The sequence below is a fragment of the Manacus candei genome, unplaced genomic scaffold (assembly GCF_025592945.1).
Source record: "Manacus candei isolate 608988 ecotype Guabito, Panama unplaced genomic scaffold, ASM2559294v1 h1tg000113l, whole genome shotgun sequence".
NCBI classification, from domain to species: domain Eukaryota; kingdom Metazoa; phylum Chordata; class Aves; order Passeriformes; family Pipridae; genus Manacus; species Manacus candei.
This window is the reverse complement of record NW_026138161.1, coordinates 1,039,499-1,059,849: the sequence shown is the minus strand read 5'-3', so window position 1 is coordinate 1,059,849 and position 20,351 is coordinate 1,039,499. Positions and strand designations below refer to the sequence as shown.

Below are 20,351 nucleotides of genomic sequence, written 5' to 3'. Positions count from 1 at the left end.
CATATAGCCTCTTTCACCCCCTCTAGGACAGTATTGTTGAGGTGTTGGACGACACCAGTGTCAGGTAAACGAAAACAAACACTTTTTGGTGCTTACGGCCCCTAATGCAGGATCCATGATTATCCTCAGGTCCCACCACCTGTTGGCAACTCACAGATTACTGAAGCAGAAGCATAATCCTCTCTGACACTGAAGAATTATTCTAAGGCCCCAGAAAAAGCAGAGGTAAACGGCTTAGGCAAGGTGGAAAGCTCACAAGGCAAGGCCTTCAACCAAAGAAAAGATTTAAAAAACAGAGATGTGGTGAGCAAGGAAGACCTCCCACAGATGCAGCTGGAGCAGGACTTAAACTCTCCCCCCTGCAAAGGAGCAGCAGGACTGCTTCCCTGCCTTTCATAGGAAAGGAATCTGGAGGTACAAGTCCAAAACCGCCCAGCCCAGTGCTGGGCACACGGAGTGCTACATCCAGCCTCTGCCAGCCTGCTGGGTAGCTAGTATTTCCTCTTTAGTCTCTGAAAACTGTGACCCACAGCAGACAGAGACAGCCCTTGCAGCTTCTACCACCTAGTGGCTGCAGGATTTGGCTGTGATGGAGCGAGGAGGCTGTTTGGAGGTCAGGCAGCCTCAGCCCACCCCGGGCAAATAAGGCCACCTCTGCTGGAGGGCATCACTTGTGCTGCATCTGAGACTAAGTTAGGACCACACTGAGCACAGAGGCAGCACACTGAAAACCATCAGTGGCAAATGTAAAAACCTCAGCCAGCTCTAAAACAGGTAAGAAAAAGTAGCAGCAATATACATGAAATTGGGTAATGCATTGCTGTTTTGGGTACTTGTGTCAGCTCAGCTAATCACAGAATCATAGAATGGTTTGGGTTGGAAGGGACCTTACAGACTGTCTAGTTCCCACCCCCTTGCCATGTGCAGGAACACCTTTCACTAGACCAGGTTGCTACGAGTTCTATCCAGCCTGGCCTCGAACACACTGCAATAATGCTGCATTACTGGCACCACACAACACCACTCCATGCAGCACAGACATACCCTGGGCTGTTAAAGTCACCCCTAGGCTGCTTAATTCAGGGGAAGAGTTTGCTGGTTTGGGTGGAATGTTATACAAGAGTTAGGATTTAAAGGGCTCTAGATCCAGCCAAGCCTCTGAGCGCTCTGTCCTCAAACTGTAGCAGCATCTCATGCACTTACAAGTACCTTCCTTTCTAGTTTCCACAATTTCCTCTTGAACTGGGAAGGGGGAGGCCATAGCTGGACACCCCTGTTCTAGGTACAGCCTCACCAGTGCCAAGCAGCAGGGATAATGAGTCTCCTGAGCTCCCAAAGCAGCCCAGTACATAGTTTAACTCACGTGCTGTGGGACTGCACTGCTGGCTCACACTGAGCTTGGCATACACCTTAAGCCCTGGGTACCTTCCAGCTGGGCTACAACCCTGCCAGTTAGTCCCAGCCTGTCCTGATACATCTTATGGGATCAGGCTCTGACTGTGCTTTGACAAATAGTAAGAAGCCTCAAAGTGGCCAGTTCTTAAAAAATTCCTAACAGCAGGCCCAGTAGGTCATTATGTATCCAGGATCTCCATGGCAGACTGGAGTCATGTTTTGTTTTTTATAACATGAACCCTTAATACCACATTTTCACAGTCTGGGCTGTAAGTGTGACACATGTGACGTGGTTTCCATGTAACTGCAAGTGAAATTAGGTATTGTTTTGTGTAACTCTGCCCCCAATTCCAACATTTTTATATATGGTTGCAGGCTGACATTTTGAAGAAGTGGTTACTCTTTATATATATATAATGTTACAGATGTATGTATATACATCTTTTCTGCCAAGTTCTTGTAAATGGAGGGGATATCCCAATGCCATACAAAGGATGAACAGAAACCCTAAGTTCATATCAGCCTGGTTAAGTCCTCCTGGAAGGATTCTGTCCAGTGGATACCCTGCTGTTGCAATCATTTCCTTACTATAGCAAAAGGATTTAATTATGCTTTAATAAGCAATTTACATCTGGTTATTCTGGATTGCAGTGGGTGTCACTGAGTGCAGACCATGGGCAAAAGACGTCATGAACCACATTAGCTTGAAATCTGCCTTTTTTTTTTTTGCAAACCCTTCCTTTTTGGTTTTGTTTATTATCGGGCGGAAGTGGTTTTCTGTTACAGGCAATCCAGACAATGAAGCAAAGTGGGATTCAAGTAAAAGAGGAACCTAGGAAAGACTGGAAATAGCAGGGTCCTGCTAGACAAGCACCACTCCCTTGGCACCATTTCAGAGACTGACCAGCTCTGTGTTCAGGGCACCAAGGGCTGAAGGGTTCTTCCCTCTGCTCCTCTGATGACCAGCTGGTCCAGAAATTCCTGTTCCGGGCTGCTCTACTGTTTAGCAACCTCCTTTTCATTTTCTGTCTAACTGTACCCATGGCCAGTCTAGACTCATTTAATCTTAGCCAGAATCTTGACAGCTTTGTTTCCCTCCTCAGTGTTCAACATCTGCAGACATCAATCAGATCCTCTTTTTGCTTTCAATTTGCTAGTCTAAACAGGCTGCGTTCTTCCCTTTTCTTCCTCTTTGCAAAAGACTCCGCAATTACTTCATCAGCCCAGAAGACCTTGTCTGCACCCACAGCAGATTGCATTCATTTTTTTGAACATGATAGACAGCACTCACACAGTGACCTTAAATCCTGCTTAAGTTCATGGGAAACACTCTGCACAGCCCAGGAGAACACGTGTTATTTTCACATCTACGCTGTAACTCAGGGGGCAAAGCCATAGCAAAGGGCACAGCAACAAGTGGCAAAACCCATTGGTATCCCACATTTGACCTCAAACAGAACACGTCAATATTGGACATTTCTGGTATTTCAGGAAAAGCATTAAAAGTTGAAATATTATTAAATAAAATAGGAGTTTCCTTGGTTACTAGTGACAAGCTTTGCTTTTGCTATACAGCCCAGGTGCTCTGTGAACCATGTGAGCTGTGTATTAAAAAAAAAAAAAAAAATCAATACAACCATCTAATTTCTATTAGATGAGTCTACCCAAGGGCTCCACCCTCAATAAGCATATTTCTTCAACTCTATAGCTGGTTGTTGCATCACCTCGCTGAAAAGAGAAATAGGTGGGTGGCAGGATGCATTTGTCTGCCTTTTTTTTTTTTTTTTAAGTATTTTGGGTTTACGTAGGAGGAGCGAAGCCACAATTAAAAGGGCAAGTTTCTCCTGCCTGTTCTCAGAGGAAAACAAGCTCTACTGCCATTTAGCAAAGGACAAAATGCAACTGGAAAGGAGTCCAGGCAGTTTGGAAGAGCTACACTGCAGAAAATGCTTCAGTCCTGATAACAGCTTAGCTGAGGGACTGCCAAACTCACCTTGCTGGCACAGGGTTGTGGCCGCTGCCTCCACCTCAGCCACTCCTCCCTCCACCACCCACACCAGCAGGCAGGCAGTGCATGTGCAGTCCTCCACTGAGGTACACAAGGCACAAGTGACAGCAATGCTGCCACTTGTCTTCTCTACACAAAAAGAAATACCAGCTGTACATGGACCTGACTCGGTGTCCACCCATGTCAGTCAGACTCTTTCCAGTAACCCCCGAAGGATCTTTTGTTCAGTTCTGACCAGCATACAAAGGCTGGCAGAGACAGGAGGCTACCCCTACTTCCAAGCACAAATCTCTGAGTTTGCCAAATATTCAAACACAGGCCTGTTAAAATTCAGGTAGCAACAGAGCAGAGCTTGAGATCTCACAGCAACCAGAGGACACTGCAGGTCTGTAGACATCTGCACATAAGCACTTGGAAACATTCAGTGAGTGGCATGGAGATGTTTCTAGGGAAGACCTTTGTGTCTTACCAATTTGTTGGGGAGCTTAGAACAAGCCAGGATTTTGTTTGCCAAATGCCCAGCAGATGTTAGAGGTGGAATACAGCAGAGTGCTCTGTTCACCCTTGAGCAGAGAGGTTTCTCCTGGGTCTAAGGCAGACATTTATAATGGGCCAGGGGCCAAATATACAGCAGTGTCTCATGCCAGCCAGTGTCAGGAGAAAGGCTGTCCACTCCCTGGGCTATACTTACAGCAGTCTGGAAGCAACAGTAGAGCTTGGTGAGGAATGGGTGGTTCCTTGCTAAGGAAAGGATGCGTTTCTCAGTCATGGTGCATTCAACATCATCGTCCTGGAGAATGACGTCCTTCTTCAACACCTTCACTGCATAGAGCTGCCCACTCTCTTTCATCTTGGCAAGCATCACCTAAACCAAAGGGGAGGGTGAGTGGCAAGGGTGGAGTCCTCGGTCTCTGAGCAACACAGAGCCTCTCGCACCTTCTCACACTGGAAAGGTCAGTCATCTCATGACCAGGCTTGTGGATGAAAGTGAGTCAGCCTGTTAGTCTGGGCATCAGTGTACAATCAATGACACATGCTACTGCCTGCAGCACGCTTCTCTGGACAGAAATACCCACACACGTTGCTCCAATGTCTGGCACAGGGACAGCTGGTTGAAGGTCACCCACTGTGCCAGGAAAAACTCATTGGGCAGTGCCATTCATCCCAATTCCCTCCTCAGTTATCAAACCCAAACACACCATTTCAAATCAGCTTTGTGGCAAAGCAGAGAAACAAAACCCCCATCTCACCACACTTGAAACCACTGTCTTATTTCCTTTAAAGGAGAAGTCTTTACATGCTCCGAGAAATGCTGCCCAAACGAGTGCTAACACACACACACTTGCAATTCTTGGTATGGGCCCTGGCATGCAGCTGTTCCTTCAGGTGCTAACTTCTTTCTTTTCTGTGATATTCATTTCTTAACTTTGCTGTCAACTTTCTTTCTCTTCCCTTTTCTCCCTGCTCTCTGTGATGAGCTTTGTTGGACAAAGGAGGTACCACTTACTACTTACACTGGAGTACCACTGGACAGCCTGTGTGCCATGTTATGAAATAACTTCACCTACCTTGGAGCTTCTTAAATAAGGAATGTGGTTTCCCACAAAAGAGCCACGAATAACTCTCACCTTTCCAAAGCTTCCCTTTCCCAATACACGAAGGAAGGTCAAGTCTTTGATCCCAAGTTTGCTCTCTGAACTCTCACTAACGTTGTTGCCATCCTTCAGGCTGCCTTTTCCCTGATGTCTCAATGTAGATCTCGAAACCAGTTTCTGTGGAAGGAAGAAAGCATAGAATCACAGAATCACAGAAGTATCAGTCTGCATAGAAATGATACTTCTGACTCAGAGGTGCTCACAGATGGTCAAGACACCAACATGGGCATTTGGGACCTGTTCAGGGACACTGTATGGCCACTGGAACAGAAAGTTGTGTTGGTACCACCATCCCACAGAGCTGCCATGTGTGACAGGCCAAACTCAGCACTGCTCAGGGATGTGCAGAGATATCAACACCAGCTCCTAACCTGGGCATTTCGAGTTGTAAACCCATTGCCCAGCAGATCCAAGAGGCAAATCTGACTCTCTCCATCCTCACTCCCTATCTAACAGCAGAGCAAGGAGAACTCCATAACTTCTGCAGTAGCTGAAGTGCTGGTGAGATCTAGAACCAGAGCAGATTTCACCTGAATTTCTCAGGTTTCTACCCAATTTTAAGACTCTTACTCAAAGCCCAGTTTAGCAGGACCCAAAGTTCAAAACATGTTTCTTTCCCACATCTGGGTTGCTGGCTTCCCCCACAGTTGTAAATTCAATGGAAAGCTGTTCATTCCCACACCAGCAGTGAGGTGCTGCATATTCAGGAATTGTACCAGTGAATCGTACCAGTGTCAGCACACATTTCTAGAGCTCTGTAATTTTGAAGTACACAAAGATCAAGTCAGCCTCCAGTGCCCTCAGTTCACGGCTCTCCAGGTATGTGTATGCATACAAATGGGCACCCTTATTCAGTTTATTAGTCTGAACAAACTCACACGGACTTCGTGAGCTCCATCTTGTGACTACTTCGGTGTACAGCAAAGTTCCTCCTGCACAGGAGATTTCTCACCATAGGGAAAGGACCAAGAGCATTCATAGAACAACAGAATGGTTTGAGCCAGAAGGAACCTTAAAGATCATCTTCTTCCAACTGCCGTGGGCAGGGACACCTTCCACTAGACCAGGTTGCTCCAAGCCCCATCCAGCCTGGCCTTGAACACTTCCAGGGATGGGGCATCCACAGCTTCTCTGGGCAACTTGTGCCTCACCACTCTCACAGTCAAGAATTTCTTCCAAAGATCTAATCTAAATCTACTCTCATTCAGCATAAAGCCATTCAGGGCTGTGCTTACAGCACACACTTTCCTGGAGCTTTCAGCTCAGAAGTAACAAGAAGAGATCGTTAAACACCAAACACAGATTTTTTTTATTTTTTTTCTGGTTTCATCTCCTTTTGATGTGCAGATGATGCAAACAACAAACGTTAACAAGTGCTGATTTTTGCAGAACTGAGAAGGGAGTGTGGGACTTCTGCTTCCCGGTAACTCCCAGGATAACTGTCCCCCTGAACTGCTACAGGAGGAAGAGTGAAGATAAGACAGTCTGCTATGAACTAACTGAAATCCAAAGGGGCAGCATGGCCTAATGAGCATGCTAGGCTGATACAGCATGATGTGGTTGATCAATGTAGCTGACTAACTGTATTACAAGATTTACCACAACTGGGAATTGCGTTTTGGGGTTTAATGTTTTCTTTTTCGGTCAAATAAATATAAATAGACCAACGTTTTATTATGGGTTACAGTGGTCTCAAGCAAACTCACTTTTCAAAACTGCTCACAAAGGAAACATGATGAAAACTGACCTGTTATCAAAAGACAGCTCTGATTTCCATTACCAGCACTTTCACCTAAGTTCTTACAGTGTGTCTTAAATTCCATGATTCAGATATACACTAGCTGGATTTTTAGGATGCCTTAAGTGCTGGCAAGCAGGAATTGTACAGATAAAATCTGTATGGCTACATCCCAACCCTGGCAACAATCTCACAAGGACCATGTCTCAAGACACCTAAGACCAGAGATCACAGAATCACAGAATGGTTTGGCTTGGAAAAGACCTTAAAGATCATCTAATTCCAAGCTTTCTGCCATGGGCAGGGATACCTTCCATTAGACCAGGTTTCTCGAAAGATATTGTGTTGACAGGGACCACAGATTTTTAGCCAGAGTTACTGCAGTGAAGAGTGAAACGGCTTCCCAAAGAACATTCAGAAAAACAGTGATGAAGCTGGGAAGGGAACTAGGTCTCTTGCTGAGCTCTTGTTTTGCTCTGTCACAAGCCACACATGCAGACAGAGCATTTTTGCTTGCAGTGAAAGTGAAAAAATGTATGGCATGAATTATATTGACCACCAATTATTTAGGGGCCTTATTCTCTCATTCATGACGAACAGATAAAAGAGTGAATGGAGTCACAGCACTGTGAAACATAAACATATAGCAAAGTAACACCTATACATTAAAGGTTGCACCAGGGTAAACCTGGATATCAAGCATCCATTTCCCAGGTGAAGCCTTTGCCACAAGCCACAGACAGTAACAACCTACTCCTGCATTCCACCACCCAACACCATCTGTCCTAACTGAAGTCTCTGCACCCATATACAGACTCCGTTGTAAATGTTTTAAATAGAGGAGGAAAAAGCTAAAAGAAAAAGACTCACCGAATTTGGGGAAATGCTTCCTGGTTGCAGACCCATGCATGCCAAGGTTTTAGCAAGCTCTGCTGAGTTCACTCCACAGTTTGGAGCAACGTTTGCTTGGCATCGGATGTGGACGTTCATTTTACAGACTGACACGGGTGATGGGAGGGATGGAAAAGCAAAAGCAAAGGAACAATTTAAACAACTTGGAGGGATTTACTGCTGAGAAATAATTTTGCAGTTCTGCTTCAGGAAATACAGGGTAGATCCAGATTAGCATATCTTTAAACTAGAGGGATTTTTGTCATTGATCTAAGTAGAAGCAAAATTAGGACTCTCGTAAGAGAATAAAATCCTGAAAATCAGGAATAGACCCCAAACTCTCCAAGTAGGATGCCACATTACCTGAAGCAATTCGTAAGCTTGTATTTTTGAGGTACATAACTACCATTGTGGCTATGCCTGTAGGTACAGTTAGTATTTATGATGTCACAGAATTTGCAACAAACATTCCCTGCATTTTCAGGTATCTAATTTGAAAGACAGTGCTCAGTGGGAAGCAAAAATCATTCTTGCTCTAACTCATGGGCACACACGCACCCTCTTGTGGGAGATGAAGGCAAATGGAGACTGTTAGGATTTTACAGTCTGTATCACTGAAACAAAAACATAACACCAGGACATGCTTTGTCATCAATTAACAGACAGGGTAGTCAGCCTAAAGCAATGCCCTCTTTTTCCCCTCGGATGCCTTTTCATTGCCTTATCTCATTAGCTGAGGAAAAACCTTCAGGTAAAGGGAAAATACGAATGCAGGAAGCAGAATATTTTTAATAATGCAAGTTAAACAAAGCTGTGCTGAGAGTACAAAGTAGAGTCCTTCTGGCAGCCCGAGATTAAAAAGTAGATCGGAGGTTTTTTTAACTCTTACAAAGATGAATATTCATTGCTCAGCTTTCTCTTCAAGGTTGCACAAATCAAGCCCACACGGTGCATCGGAAGTCTAAAAATAAATGTATTTTGTGAAAAGGCAACAGTGAGAAGCTGCTCACTTTTACACTGCAGACCCTGTCGCATGATTCCCCAGAGCAAGGACCCGCAGTGGTCACAGAACGTCGGGACTTTGTAGTTGTGGACGCTGAACTTATGAGGAATGTTGATTCCAAACCTCTGTTCGGTCACCTGAGGCACCAGAAGAGAAGCACAGGTTTAAAATTCAAATACATACGTATAAGATGATGTTCATGTACATACAGACATTTCAGTGCAAAACTAAGGAAGTAATTCCAAGTCAGAAAATGTCCTGACCCATCATCTCACTGAGGTTTACTGCAAGTGAACACTGAATGACCAGTGTCATCTGCTGTGAGCCAGCCCTGCTCTCCTTGGCTGGACTACCTGGTAAAGCAGATTTTAAAATTAGGGTTGCCTAGACCCTAAATTCTTAAAGCCAAGTTAGAATTAGAAGTGTGGATTACCTCATCACAAGCCAATCCCACTGCACTGTGAGCAATAGTAGTTTGTAACCACACAGTTTTCAAATTATTGACTTGCACACTGTGTGCAAAAACGTAACTTTAGGTCAAACTGTTGATTTTATTAAATTTAATATAGAATAGCTTTTGCACCTCCTCCTAAAATTCTCAATCCTCTTCTCACCGTCCTTGTTATTAACAGGCTTTCCTTTCAGCCACACATTTCATTTTATCACTTGCTCTCACCCCCTTTTTAACCTTGTTCTTTTCCGACTGTAAATCATTCAGATCTCAAAGACACCTTTAAAAATGTTCCATCGCCGGAAGAAACCAGCCCCCATTTAGCAAATTCATCACTTTTGACTTTGTTTTTCAACATTCAGATCCTGGAAGGCTGAGGAGGAACACACAGCTCCATAAAGAAAAGTCAGGGGTGTGACTGGAACAACAAGTTTAAAGTGAACAGTGCCTCCTCACCTTTGGTTTCTTTTAAAGTAGCTTAAATGTGTTATAAACCCTTCATAATCCCGAGAGAGGGGCAAGGACACCCACTATTTAAATTGCACTTTACCCTTAGGCATTTTAACTTATTTTGATCTGGCTTGTCATGGGGTTGTCTTAAGAAGTTCAGCTCAGCAGTTTGCAGGCAAGAAATAACAAAGGCAATTGCATGGCACGAAACACAGGGCTGCCTCATGAATAAATAGATTTTACTTGATTTTTCCTCAAACAGTTATTAAACAATTTCCAGTTACAGAAATGAGACACGCAATGCACAGAGCAGTTTTAGGTGGAGATGTTACTCCCATCAAATACAGTCAGAACTAGCAAGAAAGAAAACCTTCAGAAACACAAGTTATGCAAGGGTTCTTTGTTACAACATACAGGCCAAAGGTGTGGAGCAATGACTAAATGGGCACTTTAGGTTACCAGAAGAGAAAAAATAGGTATAACAAAGACCAGAGTAACCCACATCAAGAAACAGGCACCAAATTTTGATTGCACCACAGTTAATCAGGCAAGAAAATTACCATGGAAAACAGTGGATTTGCTATTCTTTGATGTCTTCCAATGAAGACACTCTAACTTCCTAAACCATATGCTAGTCCAAACAGTTATTGGCATCGACAAAGGAACAACTGGATGACACTGCTTGGCCTTTACATGTCACTAACATTCTTTCCCACTTTTAAATCCATGAATAACATAAGGTAACATGATAACACAGAGTAAAGTCTTACAGGGCAACCCCAGCAACCCTGACAACCCCAGACAAAGCACGATGACCCAAAATTACCAGCATGACTTTACCTTAAGATCGGTCTTGTTAGTATTGTTTTGGCACGTGCAAGCTGTAACAATTAGGTGGTGGCAGCGCTTGTGTACAACACAGGTGCATACTAGGAAATAAAAGAGGCATGCTGAAAAGAGCTCTTGAAAGACTGAGAACACATCAACCCACAGGCTGGGTTCTTTAAGGTTTAGCTGTATCAACAGCACACAGTAAAGACGTGAAAAATAACTGAATAATCGGTGTCTTGGAATTAACAAAATCTCCTAACAGATCTGGAGATGTATCTTTAACCCACTGCAACAGAAATCCTACACTGGGTCATTCATACAGCCTATAAAAAGCTGCCTATAAAAACTATGGGTGATGCACACAGAAACAACAGTGTAATTTCTCAAATGAACTGAAAGAATGCTGTTGAAATAATTATCCAGTGAAGAGTGTTTCACATAACACACAAAACCCATCTTAGAGAACACAGGTCTGAGATACCCAGAGTCATCCCTGCATCTCAGTGGCATAGTGCCTCTTAGGCTGGGTATCCAAGTGCATCCTGCACAGGTTAGTTTGTCCCTGAGGCTCAGTGCAACGCTTGGGTCTGGGAAGCTGGATAACTGCAGCAGAATGGGGTAGTGTCTAGGCCAGTTAGTTAGTCCCCATCAAGAGGGCTAATCAGCCCTAAATCTGAGTTGGGCTCTCTCCAAGTCTGAAAATGGTTTGGCTGGAATCAACTTGGATTCCTTCATTCCGTAACCCAGCATGTGCTGTAGACATCACTAAGACCAGCAGCCACTGTCTGCATAAGGAGATTTTTGTAGTGACAACTGCAAATGGCAGATATTTTTCAGGGTCTCACACTATTCTGTTTGTTGCTTTAAGCTTTCACTCATTAAGGGCTACCAATAACATTCAGTTCCACCCAGATATTTTATGCAGTATATCCATTTTGTTTACATGCAGCATCCTTTCATATGAGGACACCAATGCCCTGTTATATTGTATGAGAAACAGGCTGCATTAGAAGGCTATAATCAATGACCACACACCTGTGAAGCAGGTAATTCTGGGGAAAAGGGAGAGGAAAAGGCAAAAAAAGGGAGAGGCAGAACAATAATTAAATGCAAACAAGCACCACATACGTCTACACAGCCATTCAGCCAAACCATGCATTCCGACAAAAGTGCTGTGTCAGCCCAAAAACTGCCCTTTGAAGTCACAAAATCCCTAATTTTACTTCATTTGAACTTCATAGGGAGAGAAAGGAAGAGGGTGGCCATTCCAGCAGGGCACTTTGTGTCACAATACCAGCTGAACACTGTCCTGAAGGGACCCTGGGTGCCTCAAGCCTAGTTGGGTGCTGCATGTAGTCAGCAACTCAGTGGATCTGCACAAGATGAAACACAGCAACCAGATCCCCAGGTGTTTGCAGGAATGTCAGTGGTCACTCCTGCATGCATGCGAGCCTGACAGATGCTCAAATGCAGAGTTTTGGCTGGCTAGGAAGGAAGAGGAGTGGTGACTTCAGAGAAGCTTGTAACTGCAGGATGTCCCAGCAGCATGGGAAAGCGCTCCCGAAACAGCACATCCTACACACACACACACACTGCAGGAGTGGAGCATCTTACCTTGGCACTGATATCCCTGCTTCCCAAACACGCCCCTGTTCAAAAGAAAACACGAACATAATTTAGCGTCAGAAAGACAGTCATCTTGCAGGTTGTTTACAGAAGAGAGAGCCAAAATGCAAGAGGATCCCAAATGATCAGATCCCAAGGCAAAACTGCCCAGCAGTAATGGTGCAATCCAGCACAGGGGTGTGAGAGCACAGGAAAGCACTGCACAGGCCACGGCTTACAGGGCAGGCTGCCAACATGCCTGTATTCCCCTTATTCCCCCTCACTCTAGTTTCTCAAATACCTCACTTCATTACAACACACACTGCACATATTAGACAGATCCCAGCAGCCCACACCCTGTTATTATCTCTCCCACTCCATGTTCTTTTGAGACATATCTACCTTTTTCTCCCTGCTCTGCCTACTCCCCACGTGCATCACCCCACACCTCACACCTCTCATGGCTTTTCTGTTCTCAGGAGTTTTCTCTAAAATTTCAAGCAACTATTTTTTTTCCTCAGTGCAATCTCAATGTTCCACTCCATTTAATATCTGAGGTCTTTCTTCAGGCTGCCTCAGTTACTTTTTTTCCTCCTTGAAACAACATCTGTGGTTACAAGGCAGGAACACTGCCTCATCCCCACACCACCCCATTCTGTTGCCAGCATCCAAGATTCACATCCTCCATGGCCTCTCTCCAGTAGACTCCAGTTTGCAGCACAAACGTGCCCTCCTAAACCCGATGGTCAAGGGGTGTCACATTGGTGGCCCCTGGTAAAGTGCCGGGTGACTGGTTCAGGACTGGGGGGTTTGCATGTTGGTCCCCAGGGATGGGAGGCTCCAAAACACCCTGTTTGAGCCGTCCTTACCAGATGAACTCCCTGCAGTGTGAGCAGTACGTCGGCTGTCGCAGGTAGGTGGCCATGAACTTGTGCCCGTTCACCTGGTGCACTCGCCGTCGCATCGCCCGCTGGCGCTTCCGAGTGAGGTTCTTAAAAATCCGATCCCTCTGGAGAGTCCCTGCGCAGGGGGTAGGAAGTAAAATAAATAAAAAAAACAACAAGGCAACAAAACATTAACATCATCACACAAACTCCTGGTTTTGCCATGCTGTTCAACTCAGGCCCCCAGCATAAGGAGAACATGGAACTGCTGAAGCAAGTCCAGAGGAGGCCACAGAGATGATGCAAGGGCTGGAGCACCTCTGCTATGGAGACAGGCTGAGAGAGCTGGGATTGTTCAGCTTGGAGAGGAGGAGGCTCTGGGAAGACATTAGAGCCCCTCTCAGTGCCTAAAGGGGCTACAAGAGAGCTGGAGAGGAACTTTTTACAAGGGCGTGGAGTGATAGGACAAGGGGGAATGGATTTAAACTGAAAGACAGTAGGTTTAGATTGAATATTTTGAGGAAAGTAATGACTGTGAGGGCAGTGAGGCATTAGCATGGGTTGTCCAGAGAAGCTGTGGATACACCATCTCTGGAAGTGTTCAAGACCAGGTTGGACAGGGCATGGAGCAATCTGGTCTAGTGGAAAGTCTCGCTTCCCATGGCAGGGGGTTGGAACTGGATGATCTTTAGGGTTCCTTCCAACCCAGACCATTCTGTGGTTCTATGATAAAATGCTTTCAAAAGCCATAATTGCATCTCCAGTTTAGAAGCTGGGAGATCATGGTCTAGAACAAGGATAGCATCTGAGACAGGTACAGAAGGTAATTGCAAAGGACCTTTTAGCTCAAAATTACATTTTTCATGTAGAAATAACTGCCTTTTCCTATCTTCCTCTCATTCCTCTCCTATATTGAGACATGTCACTAACCTATTAATTCACAAACTGTAAACAGACTGGAAGCTTAAGGCTAATGAGTTGTTATAACTCACAGCTTTTTGGGCAATAAATCCTGAAAACATGACTACATGTAACCAAATGACCAGCACCCCACCTGCTGAGCCAAAGCAGTGCCTTGCTTGGTGAACAGTGTTATACCTTTGGTATTCTCAGGCTACATTTCTGTATCACCATTTGCAGCACTTTTGCTTCCTGTATTATATAAAAAAAACCAGGCTATTTTTTCAATGACTGTTAGTCCTTTCATATGTGCCACACTCAGCTTTCTTTAAAGTGCTCATTTTCCAAAGTTTGATAATATTTTACAGTTCTGGAAAGCAGGGAGCCAGGAACTGCTGACATTCAAATCTGAATTGTCCCAAAATTTACTGTAATTTTAGAAAAGAACAGACTATCTCAGTTGTAAGGGACCCACAACAATCATCTAGTCCAACTGCCTGACTACTTCAGGACGGACCAAAAATTAATATATTTTAAGAGCATTGTTCAAATGCCTCTTAAACACTGACAGGTTGGGGGCACTGATCACCTTTCTAGGAAGGCTGTTCCAGTGTCTGACCAACCTCTTGGTAAAGAAATGCTTCCTAACGTTCAGACTAGACCTCTCCTGGCACAATTTAATATCACAATTTAATTATCTATCAGCATAATTTAATTTTTTACCGGGTTTAGTTCAGCCATATAACAATTTCCTAGCAAAGCTCAATTTACACAAAACAAGTGACTCTCAAAAGGCAGAACTGAGCTCTAGACCAAGAAAGCCACTCCCATTTGGCAGCAGCCATCTGACACGCACATCCCAGCCAGCTGGTCTCTGGGACCCTCACACAGACCAGGTCAGGCTCAGCTGAGCTTCCCAGTTCAAAGCCTCATCTGGGGCACACTTGCCTCAGAGGAAAGAAATGCATTCTGTGGTTTTCAATTCAGTTGCTTTGCGAAGTAAAGGCCCTGGAAAAAAGGGCATTCTGGGGACACACACCAGAGTCTGCTGGAGGTGACTGCACCAACGTGTGTACTCAGGACTCCTGCTTTAAGCCTGGACTGGATGCAAGACAAAACCCAGCTCTTGCCAAACCCTCTGCATGGGTATAATGACACAGGAAGGGACGGGCAGTCTGCAAACTTCCCACCCATGGGATCATCCCGGAGCGGTGGATGGGCAGCAGAACCCAAACACAGCTGACACCATCCCGCTTATCCACCCACAAAAAGGGGGCAGAGCAATTCCCTGCTTTCAACTAACTTTGCTGATTAACTGCTGGAGGGGAAAAACAGAGGAAAAGCTGTCAACCTGATCAAGGCTTGAAATGCAGGAGTCCCACATCACAGGCATATTTTCCAGTCCTCTTTGTAGGAGTGGAGATAAGGGAAACCATCCTGTCAGTACTGAACGCAGCCACTTCAAGGGGCCGTATTCCTCTCTGTGCTCTTGCCACACAGGTTTAGAAACAAAGCCAGCCATAGAGCTCAAGGAGTTTTTTTTCTGCTGTGTTCTCCCAGCCTTTTGTGGGTTCGTCCCCTCCACAGGCACTAATGGAAACCCCCTACACGATGGCACAACTGCGACGTGGAGCACGGCTTGACTTCAGGACAGCTTGGATTTATTTTTAAAACGGAAGCACATGCTATAGATCAGGATTTTCCCACTAAAACATACACACAAATAAAGGATGTGGTGAGGGTAATCCAAGCACTTAACAAAGACCTGCTCTCTGCTCCAAGCAGTTGGGCAGGGACTGGCGCAGAAGAGCCTGCCTTTCTAGGGAAGTGCTTAAACACGTGTTTAATTCCCACTGAGGTCAACGGGATTCAGGGGACCACAGGAATTGCCAGATTGAGTCAGAACATTGATCCACCTAGTTCAGCATCCTGCTTCTGTCAGTGGGCAACCAGAAACACATGACAGCAAGATGGAGGAACCTTGCAGCTGGGAGATAATTTGCCTCTTTCCCACACACGAGCTGTCATTTTGATCTCTAGAAGCGAGAGCTGATTTGCAGAGTTTAATATTCCTTTCAAACATTCAATTATTGCACAAGTTCAACAGCCTCATTATCTACCATAGGAAACATGCCTGAGAAGAACTTCAAGAGGTCAACCAGACAATCCCTCTTCCCCAAAAGGGAAATCAAGAGCCAGTTGCTTTGCTGAGCCAGAGCCTCCTGCAACTTCACATGAGAATTAAAAAAATAATAACAATAAAAATATTCCTTACAGTATTACAGAATTTGCCCAACTTCAAATTCAAGAGAACATCTCTTTGATCTAGGTTTAAGCAAGTAGCTTTTTTCTTGTTTTCCTAGATAAGGGCCAAACACCTCAACTGGAAAAGTATCCTGTACTGGTCTTCAGCATGTACAGGAGAACTTCTGAGGCATGGAAAGGGAAGCACAGAGTCTGTGAGTGTGTGGTGAGCATGTAAGTAAAGCACCTAAAGAAGGAATCCAGTTACCAGCTTGCTTCATACCAGCTGCTCCATTAGAAGCCCAACAGCTGATGCTCTTTAAGTTCCTGCACTCACATTTAGCAGAGTTTAAGAGAATGTGTTGCCAATTTAGCTCATGCAGTTTCTGTGTTTGTTACGGTTCCCATCAAGGATCAGCATGGGGTGATCACCTCCCTGGTGCTCTCTCATGCAGCAGAGCCCACACACAGCCAAGAGAAAAATCAATCCTCTGCACCAAGAACAGGGGACACTTGGACATGGCCTGCAAAGCCACTGCTGTGCATCCCTGTGGTTTGCCTGGCTTCAGACACACTGCAACTTTGGAACAGTTCATGGAAACAGAAAACTGACAGCTGCCTTTTCATGGGCAGCAGAAGTCTCCATGCTGCCTGTACTGGTGGATCACACCTATGGCCAGCCTAGACCCTTCTCCTCTGAGCTGCACTTGGCCCCCACCTCCTGTTCTCCAGCCACCAGCATCTCACATAGGACAACAAGTTCTCTCTTACTGACCCATTTTTCATTAAAACACATGCTACAAGGTGGGTTTTTTTTCTTTACTAAAAGCATAACTCATACTTCAAACATTACTCGAATTTCACATTTCCTCATGCTACTCGGCTGTGTTACCCTGCTAACTTTGTCCAGATGCTGCACATCTTCCAGGTGATCCTCACCTGTGATTATGTTCACTTCACATTACATTATAACAAATCTAAGTGTTACTAAGCAGGAGAGCGACTTCAGCAAGGATTACTTTTCATATGCAACCAACTCTTTTGGGCACTACTTTTCCCATTTCCTGGTGCTGGCTTAAGTGGAAAGGGGAGGGAGAGCCCAGCACAACCTCAGTCATACCTCAGGCCCAGGTGTACCTTCAGGAGACCACCCACCATGTGATCCAGTGGATCTACATATACAACCCCATCCCACAGAATAAATCCCTCTCTCTGAGGGCTTGGGCACTCATGCATCCCACACACCACACTGTGGAGCAGGAAGGTTCAGCCCTTCAACAAGGTGCAAGTGATTTTGAAACGGTGGAACATATCGCTACCAAAACCTCCTTCCTCCCAACCACCACCCTCTCCAGTCACCAGGAAGGCAGTTCCTCAGCTCACACCCATCACATCTGTTAAACAGGTCCCAGCACTGCTGAGGGAGAGGTTGCAGAAACCATCCATCAACACAGCACTGAAGTCTGCTGGTGGAAAGGCTGAGAGAATTCGTATCGTTCAGCCTGGAGAAGAGGCTCTGGGGTGACCTTACTGCAGCCTTTCAATACCTGAAAGGAGCCTACAAGAAATAGGAAGAGGGGCTGTTTACAAGGGCATAGAGTCATAGGATAAGGGGGGAATGGCTTCAAACTGAAAAAGAGTAGGTTTAGATGGCATATTAGGAAGAAATTCTTTATTGTGAGGGTGCTGAGGCAACTGGCACAGGTTGCCCAGAGAAACTGTGGAAGTCTCATCCCTGGAAGTGTTCAAGGTCAGGTTGATGGGCTTGGAGCAACCTGGGCTAGTGGAAGGTGTCCCTGCCCAGGGAAGGGGGATTGGAACGAGATGATCTTAAAGGTCCCTTCCAACCCAAACCACTCTGATTCTATGACAGGCTGGCCAATGCAGCAGCCCCTTGTGCCTCTCACCTTTGGTGTCAGAGAATACAAAGCCATCAGAGACATTTTTCCCGCTCATATTTTGCATTCTGGCCAATTTCCTATAGGATATATATTTTCCTTCTGTACACAGAGAGCATTTTACAAAACAAAGCCATCCTAGACCACTTTAAGAGACCTAGACTTTTAAAAGCCTCTAATCTCTGGTAAAGCAACAACCGCCATGAATGGTTCAAATGAATGTCCAAATACTGCTATAAAAGTAGACAAGTAATTGCTCAGTGAAGGGAGTTTCCACATCCGTGGTTAAATCTGGACATCTGTAACTATGAGGGATATACTGTGACTGGTTATGTGCAAAAGTAGCTACAAAGTTCAATACTGAAAAGCCTCTTCCTCTTTCCTCCTCTCCACTCATGCTGAACACGTGTGTATGGCAGTGGAAATTATACACGCAGAGAGAGAGGAGAATAAATAACCCACTGAGTCGTCTGAGGACATGTGCAAGCACTAGCACATCCTCACCCACTCTGAAGCCTCTAATACCACCCCACCTGTCCCCTGAGCTTACCTGATCCCACCCTTCCCAGTCAGAGATCCCCCCCATTTCTCTCCCTCCCATTTTCTATTCCGGAGGGTTATTTCAGGAAAATCCTTACAGCGGTGGCAGTAACTACAGCAGAAAAACAAGAGGAAGAGCTGCAGGATGAAGTGAAGTGTGTGTGTGTGTGTGTGTAACTATTTGCCTCAAGTAGTTAAAGCCTCTCAGGTCCCATCTATTGGAAATCAATCTTGCTGCCGTGCTATCGACTGCTGCTGTAACGCCGGCATGGCAAAGGTCATCCAGGTACCTCCCGACACATGACAATGTCTAGTGTTACACTCCTGTATGAATCAGTGGGATTTTTCTTTGAAAGGAACAAAGATATTTTAAAAAAGTAATGTAAAAAGCCTTAAAGCAATAATGCTAGTAGATTAAAATTTAATTAAGCTTTTCTTTTATTAGTGCCAGGAACAGTATACATGTTTTCCTGTGCTCCCCTTGCACTGAGTGATATACAAGCACAGAGCAGAGCCCAAACATTGACCTTACTGGATTGTAAAAAAGCAAGTTAGTGGATTGAGAGATCCCTCACTTCTCACAAGCACTGAACAACAACCTCAGATCACACTAAATGCTCATCTAGCCCAAGCCCTAACAGTGAGATGTAGTAGATGTTTTAGGAAATGAATATACAAACCAGATCAAGTAAACAAATTCACACCCCTGCCCCCTCCAGCCATCAGTATGTAGGTGTTCTCTCAATATTTACCTAACAGTGGGCTTCCTCACATCTACTGAATGTAAACTGAGGCTAAACCCAGATGTTTATTTTCCAGGCTGGAAAACACGTATGTTATGACAAAAATCCCTTACTAAGGTTTGGTGTCTTTTAATCAGGAGTTTTATCACCATGATCCTGTGGATGGTCAAAACCACGGGAAGCCTTGCTAATTAAAACATTATACACACAACACAGCATTAAAGAAGCTGACAGCCTGACTCTGAAAAGGGAACAGGATATAAAGGCTACAACCCAAAGTGGTATTTCCATTGCTGACTATTCTGCTCCCCGTAGTATTAGTGCTGCAGAGTAAAGCCTTGCCTATCCCATTACCAAGGTTTTTCTTCAATTTCCCTGAAAAGTAACTTGGATCAGCCAGTGGGAAACAGCCACATCCACAAAGAGTTAACCACAGAGGGTTTCTCTCTCCTACTTCACATCTGTCAGAGTTCTTTTCCTTCTGCTGCTTTTGCCAGCCTGTGCACAAAACCATATCGGTTCCAACCCCAGGAGAGGCTCCTTGCAAATCAAACGTGTGGCACATCAAACACAGACTGGGATTTATGTTTGATCCAGATGCCACTTTGCCCTCTGAAACTGAATAAAGTTTTATATGAAGACCAGAGAAAGCGACAGCTAGTGCAGGCAGCACTATGTTGTCTCCAAGGACTTCACAGAAAAGCCACAATAATGGGCAGTTCATCTTTTAAATACTGTCTGAAATCTTTTAAACACCTGTAAATACTGTCTGAAAGAGTAAGAAGGAACAACGATGTTCTGAAACCAAAAAAAAATAGAGCTTTCCCCACTCATGAGTATGAAACAGCCTTATCATCAGTCTTGGAAAAGCAAACATGTAATCATCCCTGCACTGGATCACACAGATCTGTGTACTGGAGGCAAGGTTTCTGTTTCTCATCCAAGTGCTGAAGTAAGGCAGATTCATCTTCCTTGTTTTCTTGCCAGATCTAGGACATGAATTCAGCTCTAAGTAGTTAGCAGCATTTTGAGGACTGAGGCTGAAGGATGATGTTTCAGTGTGGCAGCAGCAGCGAGAACAGGACCAATGAAGTTCACACAATACTGATGAGCAT

The 20,351-nt window shown here is 44.9% G+C and overlaps 1 protein-coding gene across 1 annotated transcript in view; it reads right to left on the bottom strand.

The window, feature by feature from the left end:
- PRKCH (protein kinase C eta) overlaps positions 1-20,351 on the bottom strand; it is a 118,909-nt gene that overhangs the window by 56,727 nt on the left and 41,831 nt on the right. Inside the window, exons 3-9 of the mRNA XM_051769874.1 lie at positions 12,897-13,047; positions 12,037-12,071; positions 10,432-10,520; positions 8,698-8,827; positions 7,667-7,794; positions 5,032-5,175; positions 4,095-4,268 (exon numbers count right to left, since the gene is read on the bottom strand). Coding sequence (XP_051625834.1) covers positions 4,095-4,268; positions 5,032-5,175; positions 7,667-7,794; positions 8,698-8,827; positions 10,432-10,520; positions 12,037-12,071; positions 12,897-13,047 — 851 coding nt within the window. The remainder of the gene's footprint in view (positions 1-4,094; positions 4,269-5,031; positions 5,176-7,666; positions 7,795-8,697; positions 8,828-10,431; positions 10,521-12,036; positions 12,072-12,896; positions 13,048-20,351) is intronic.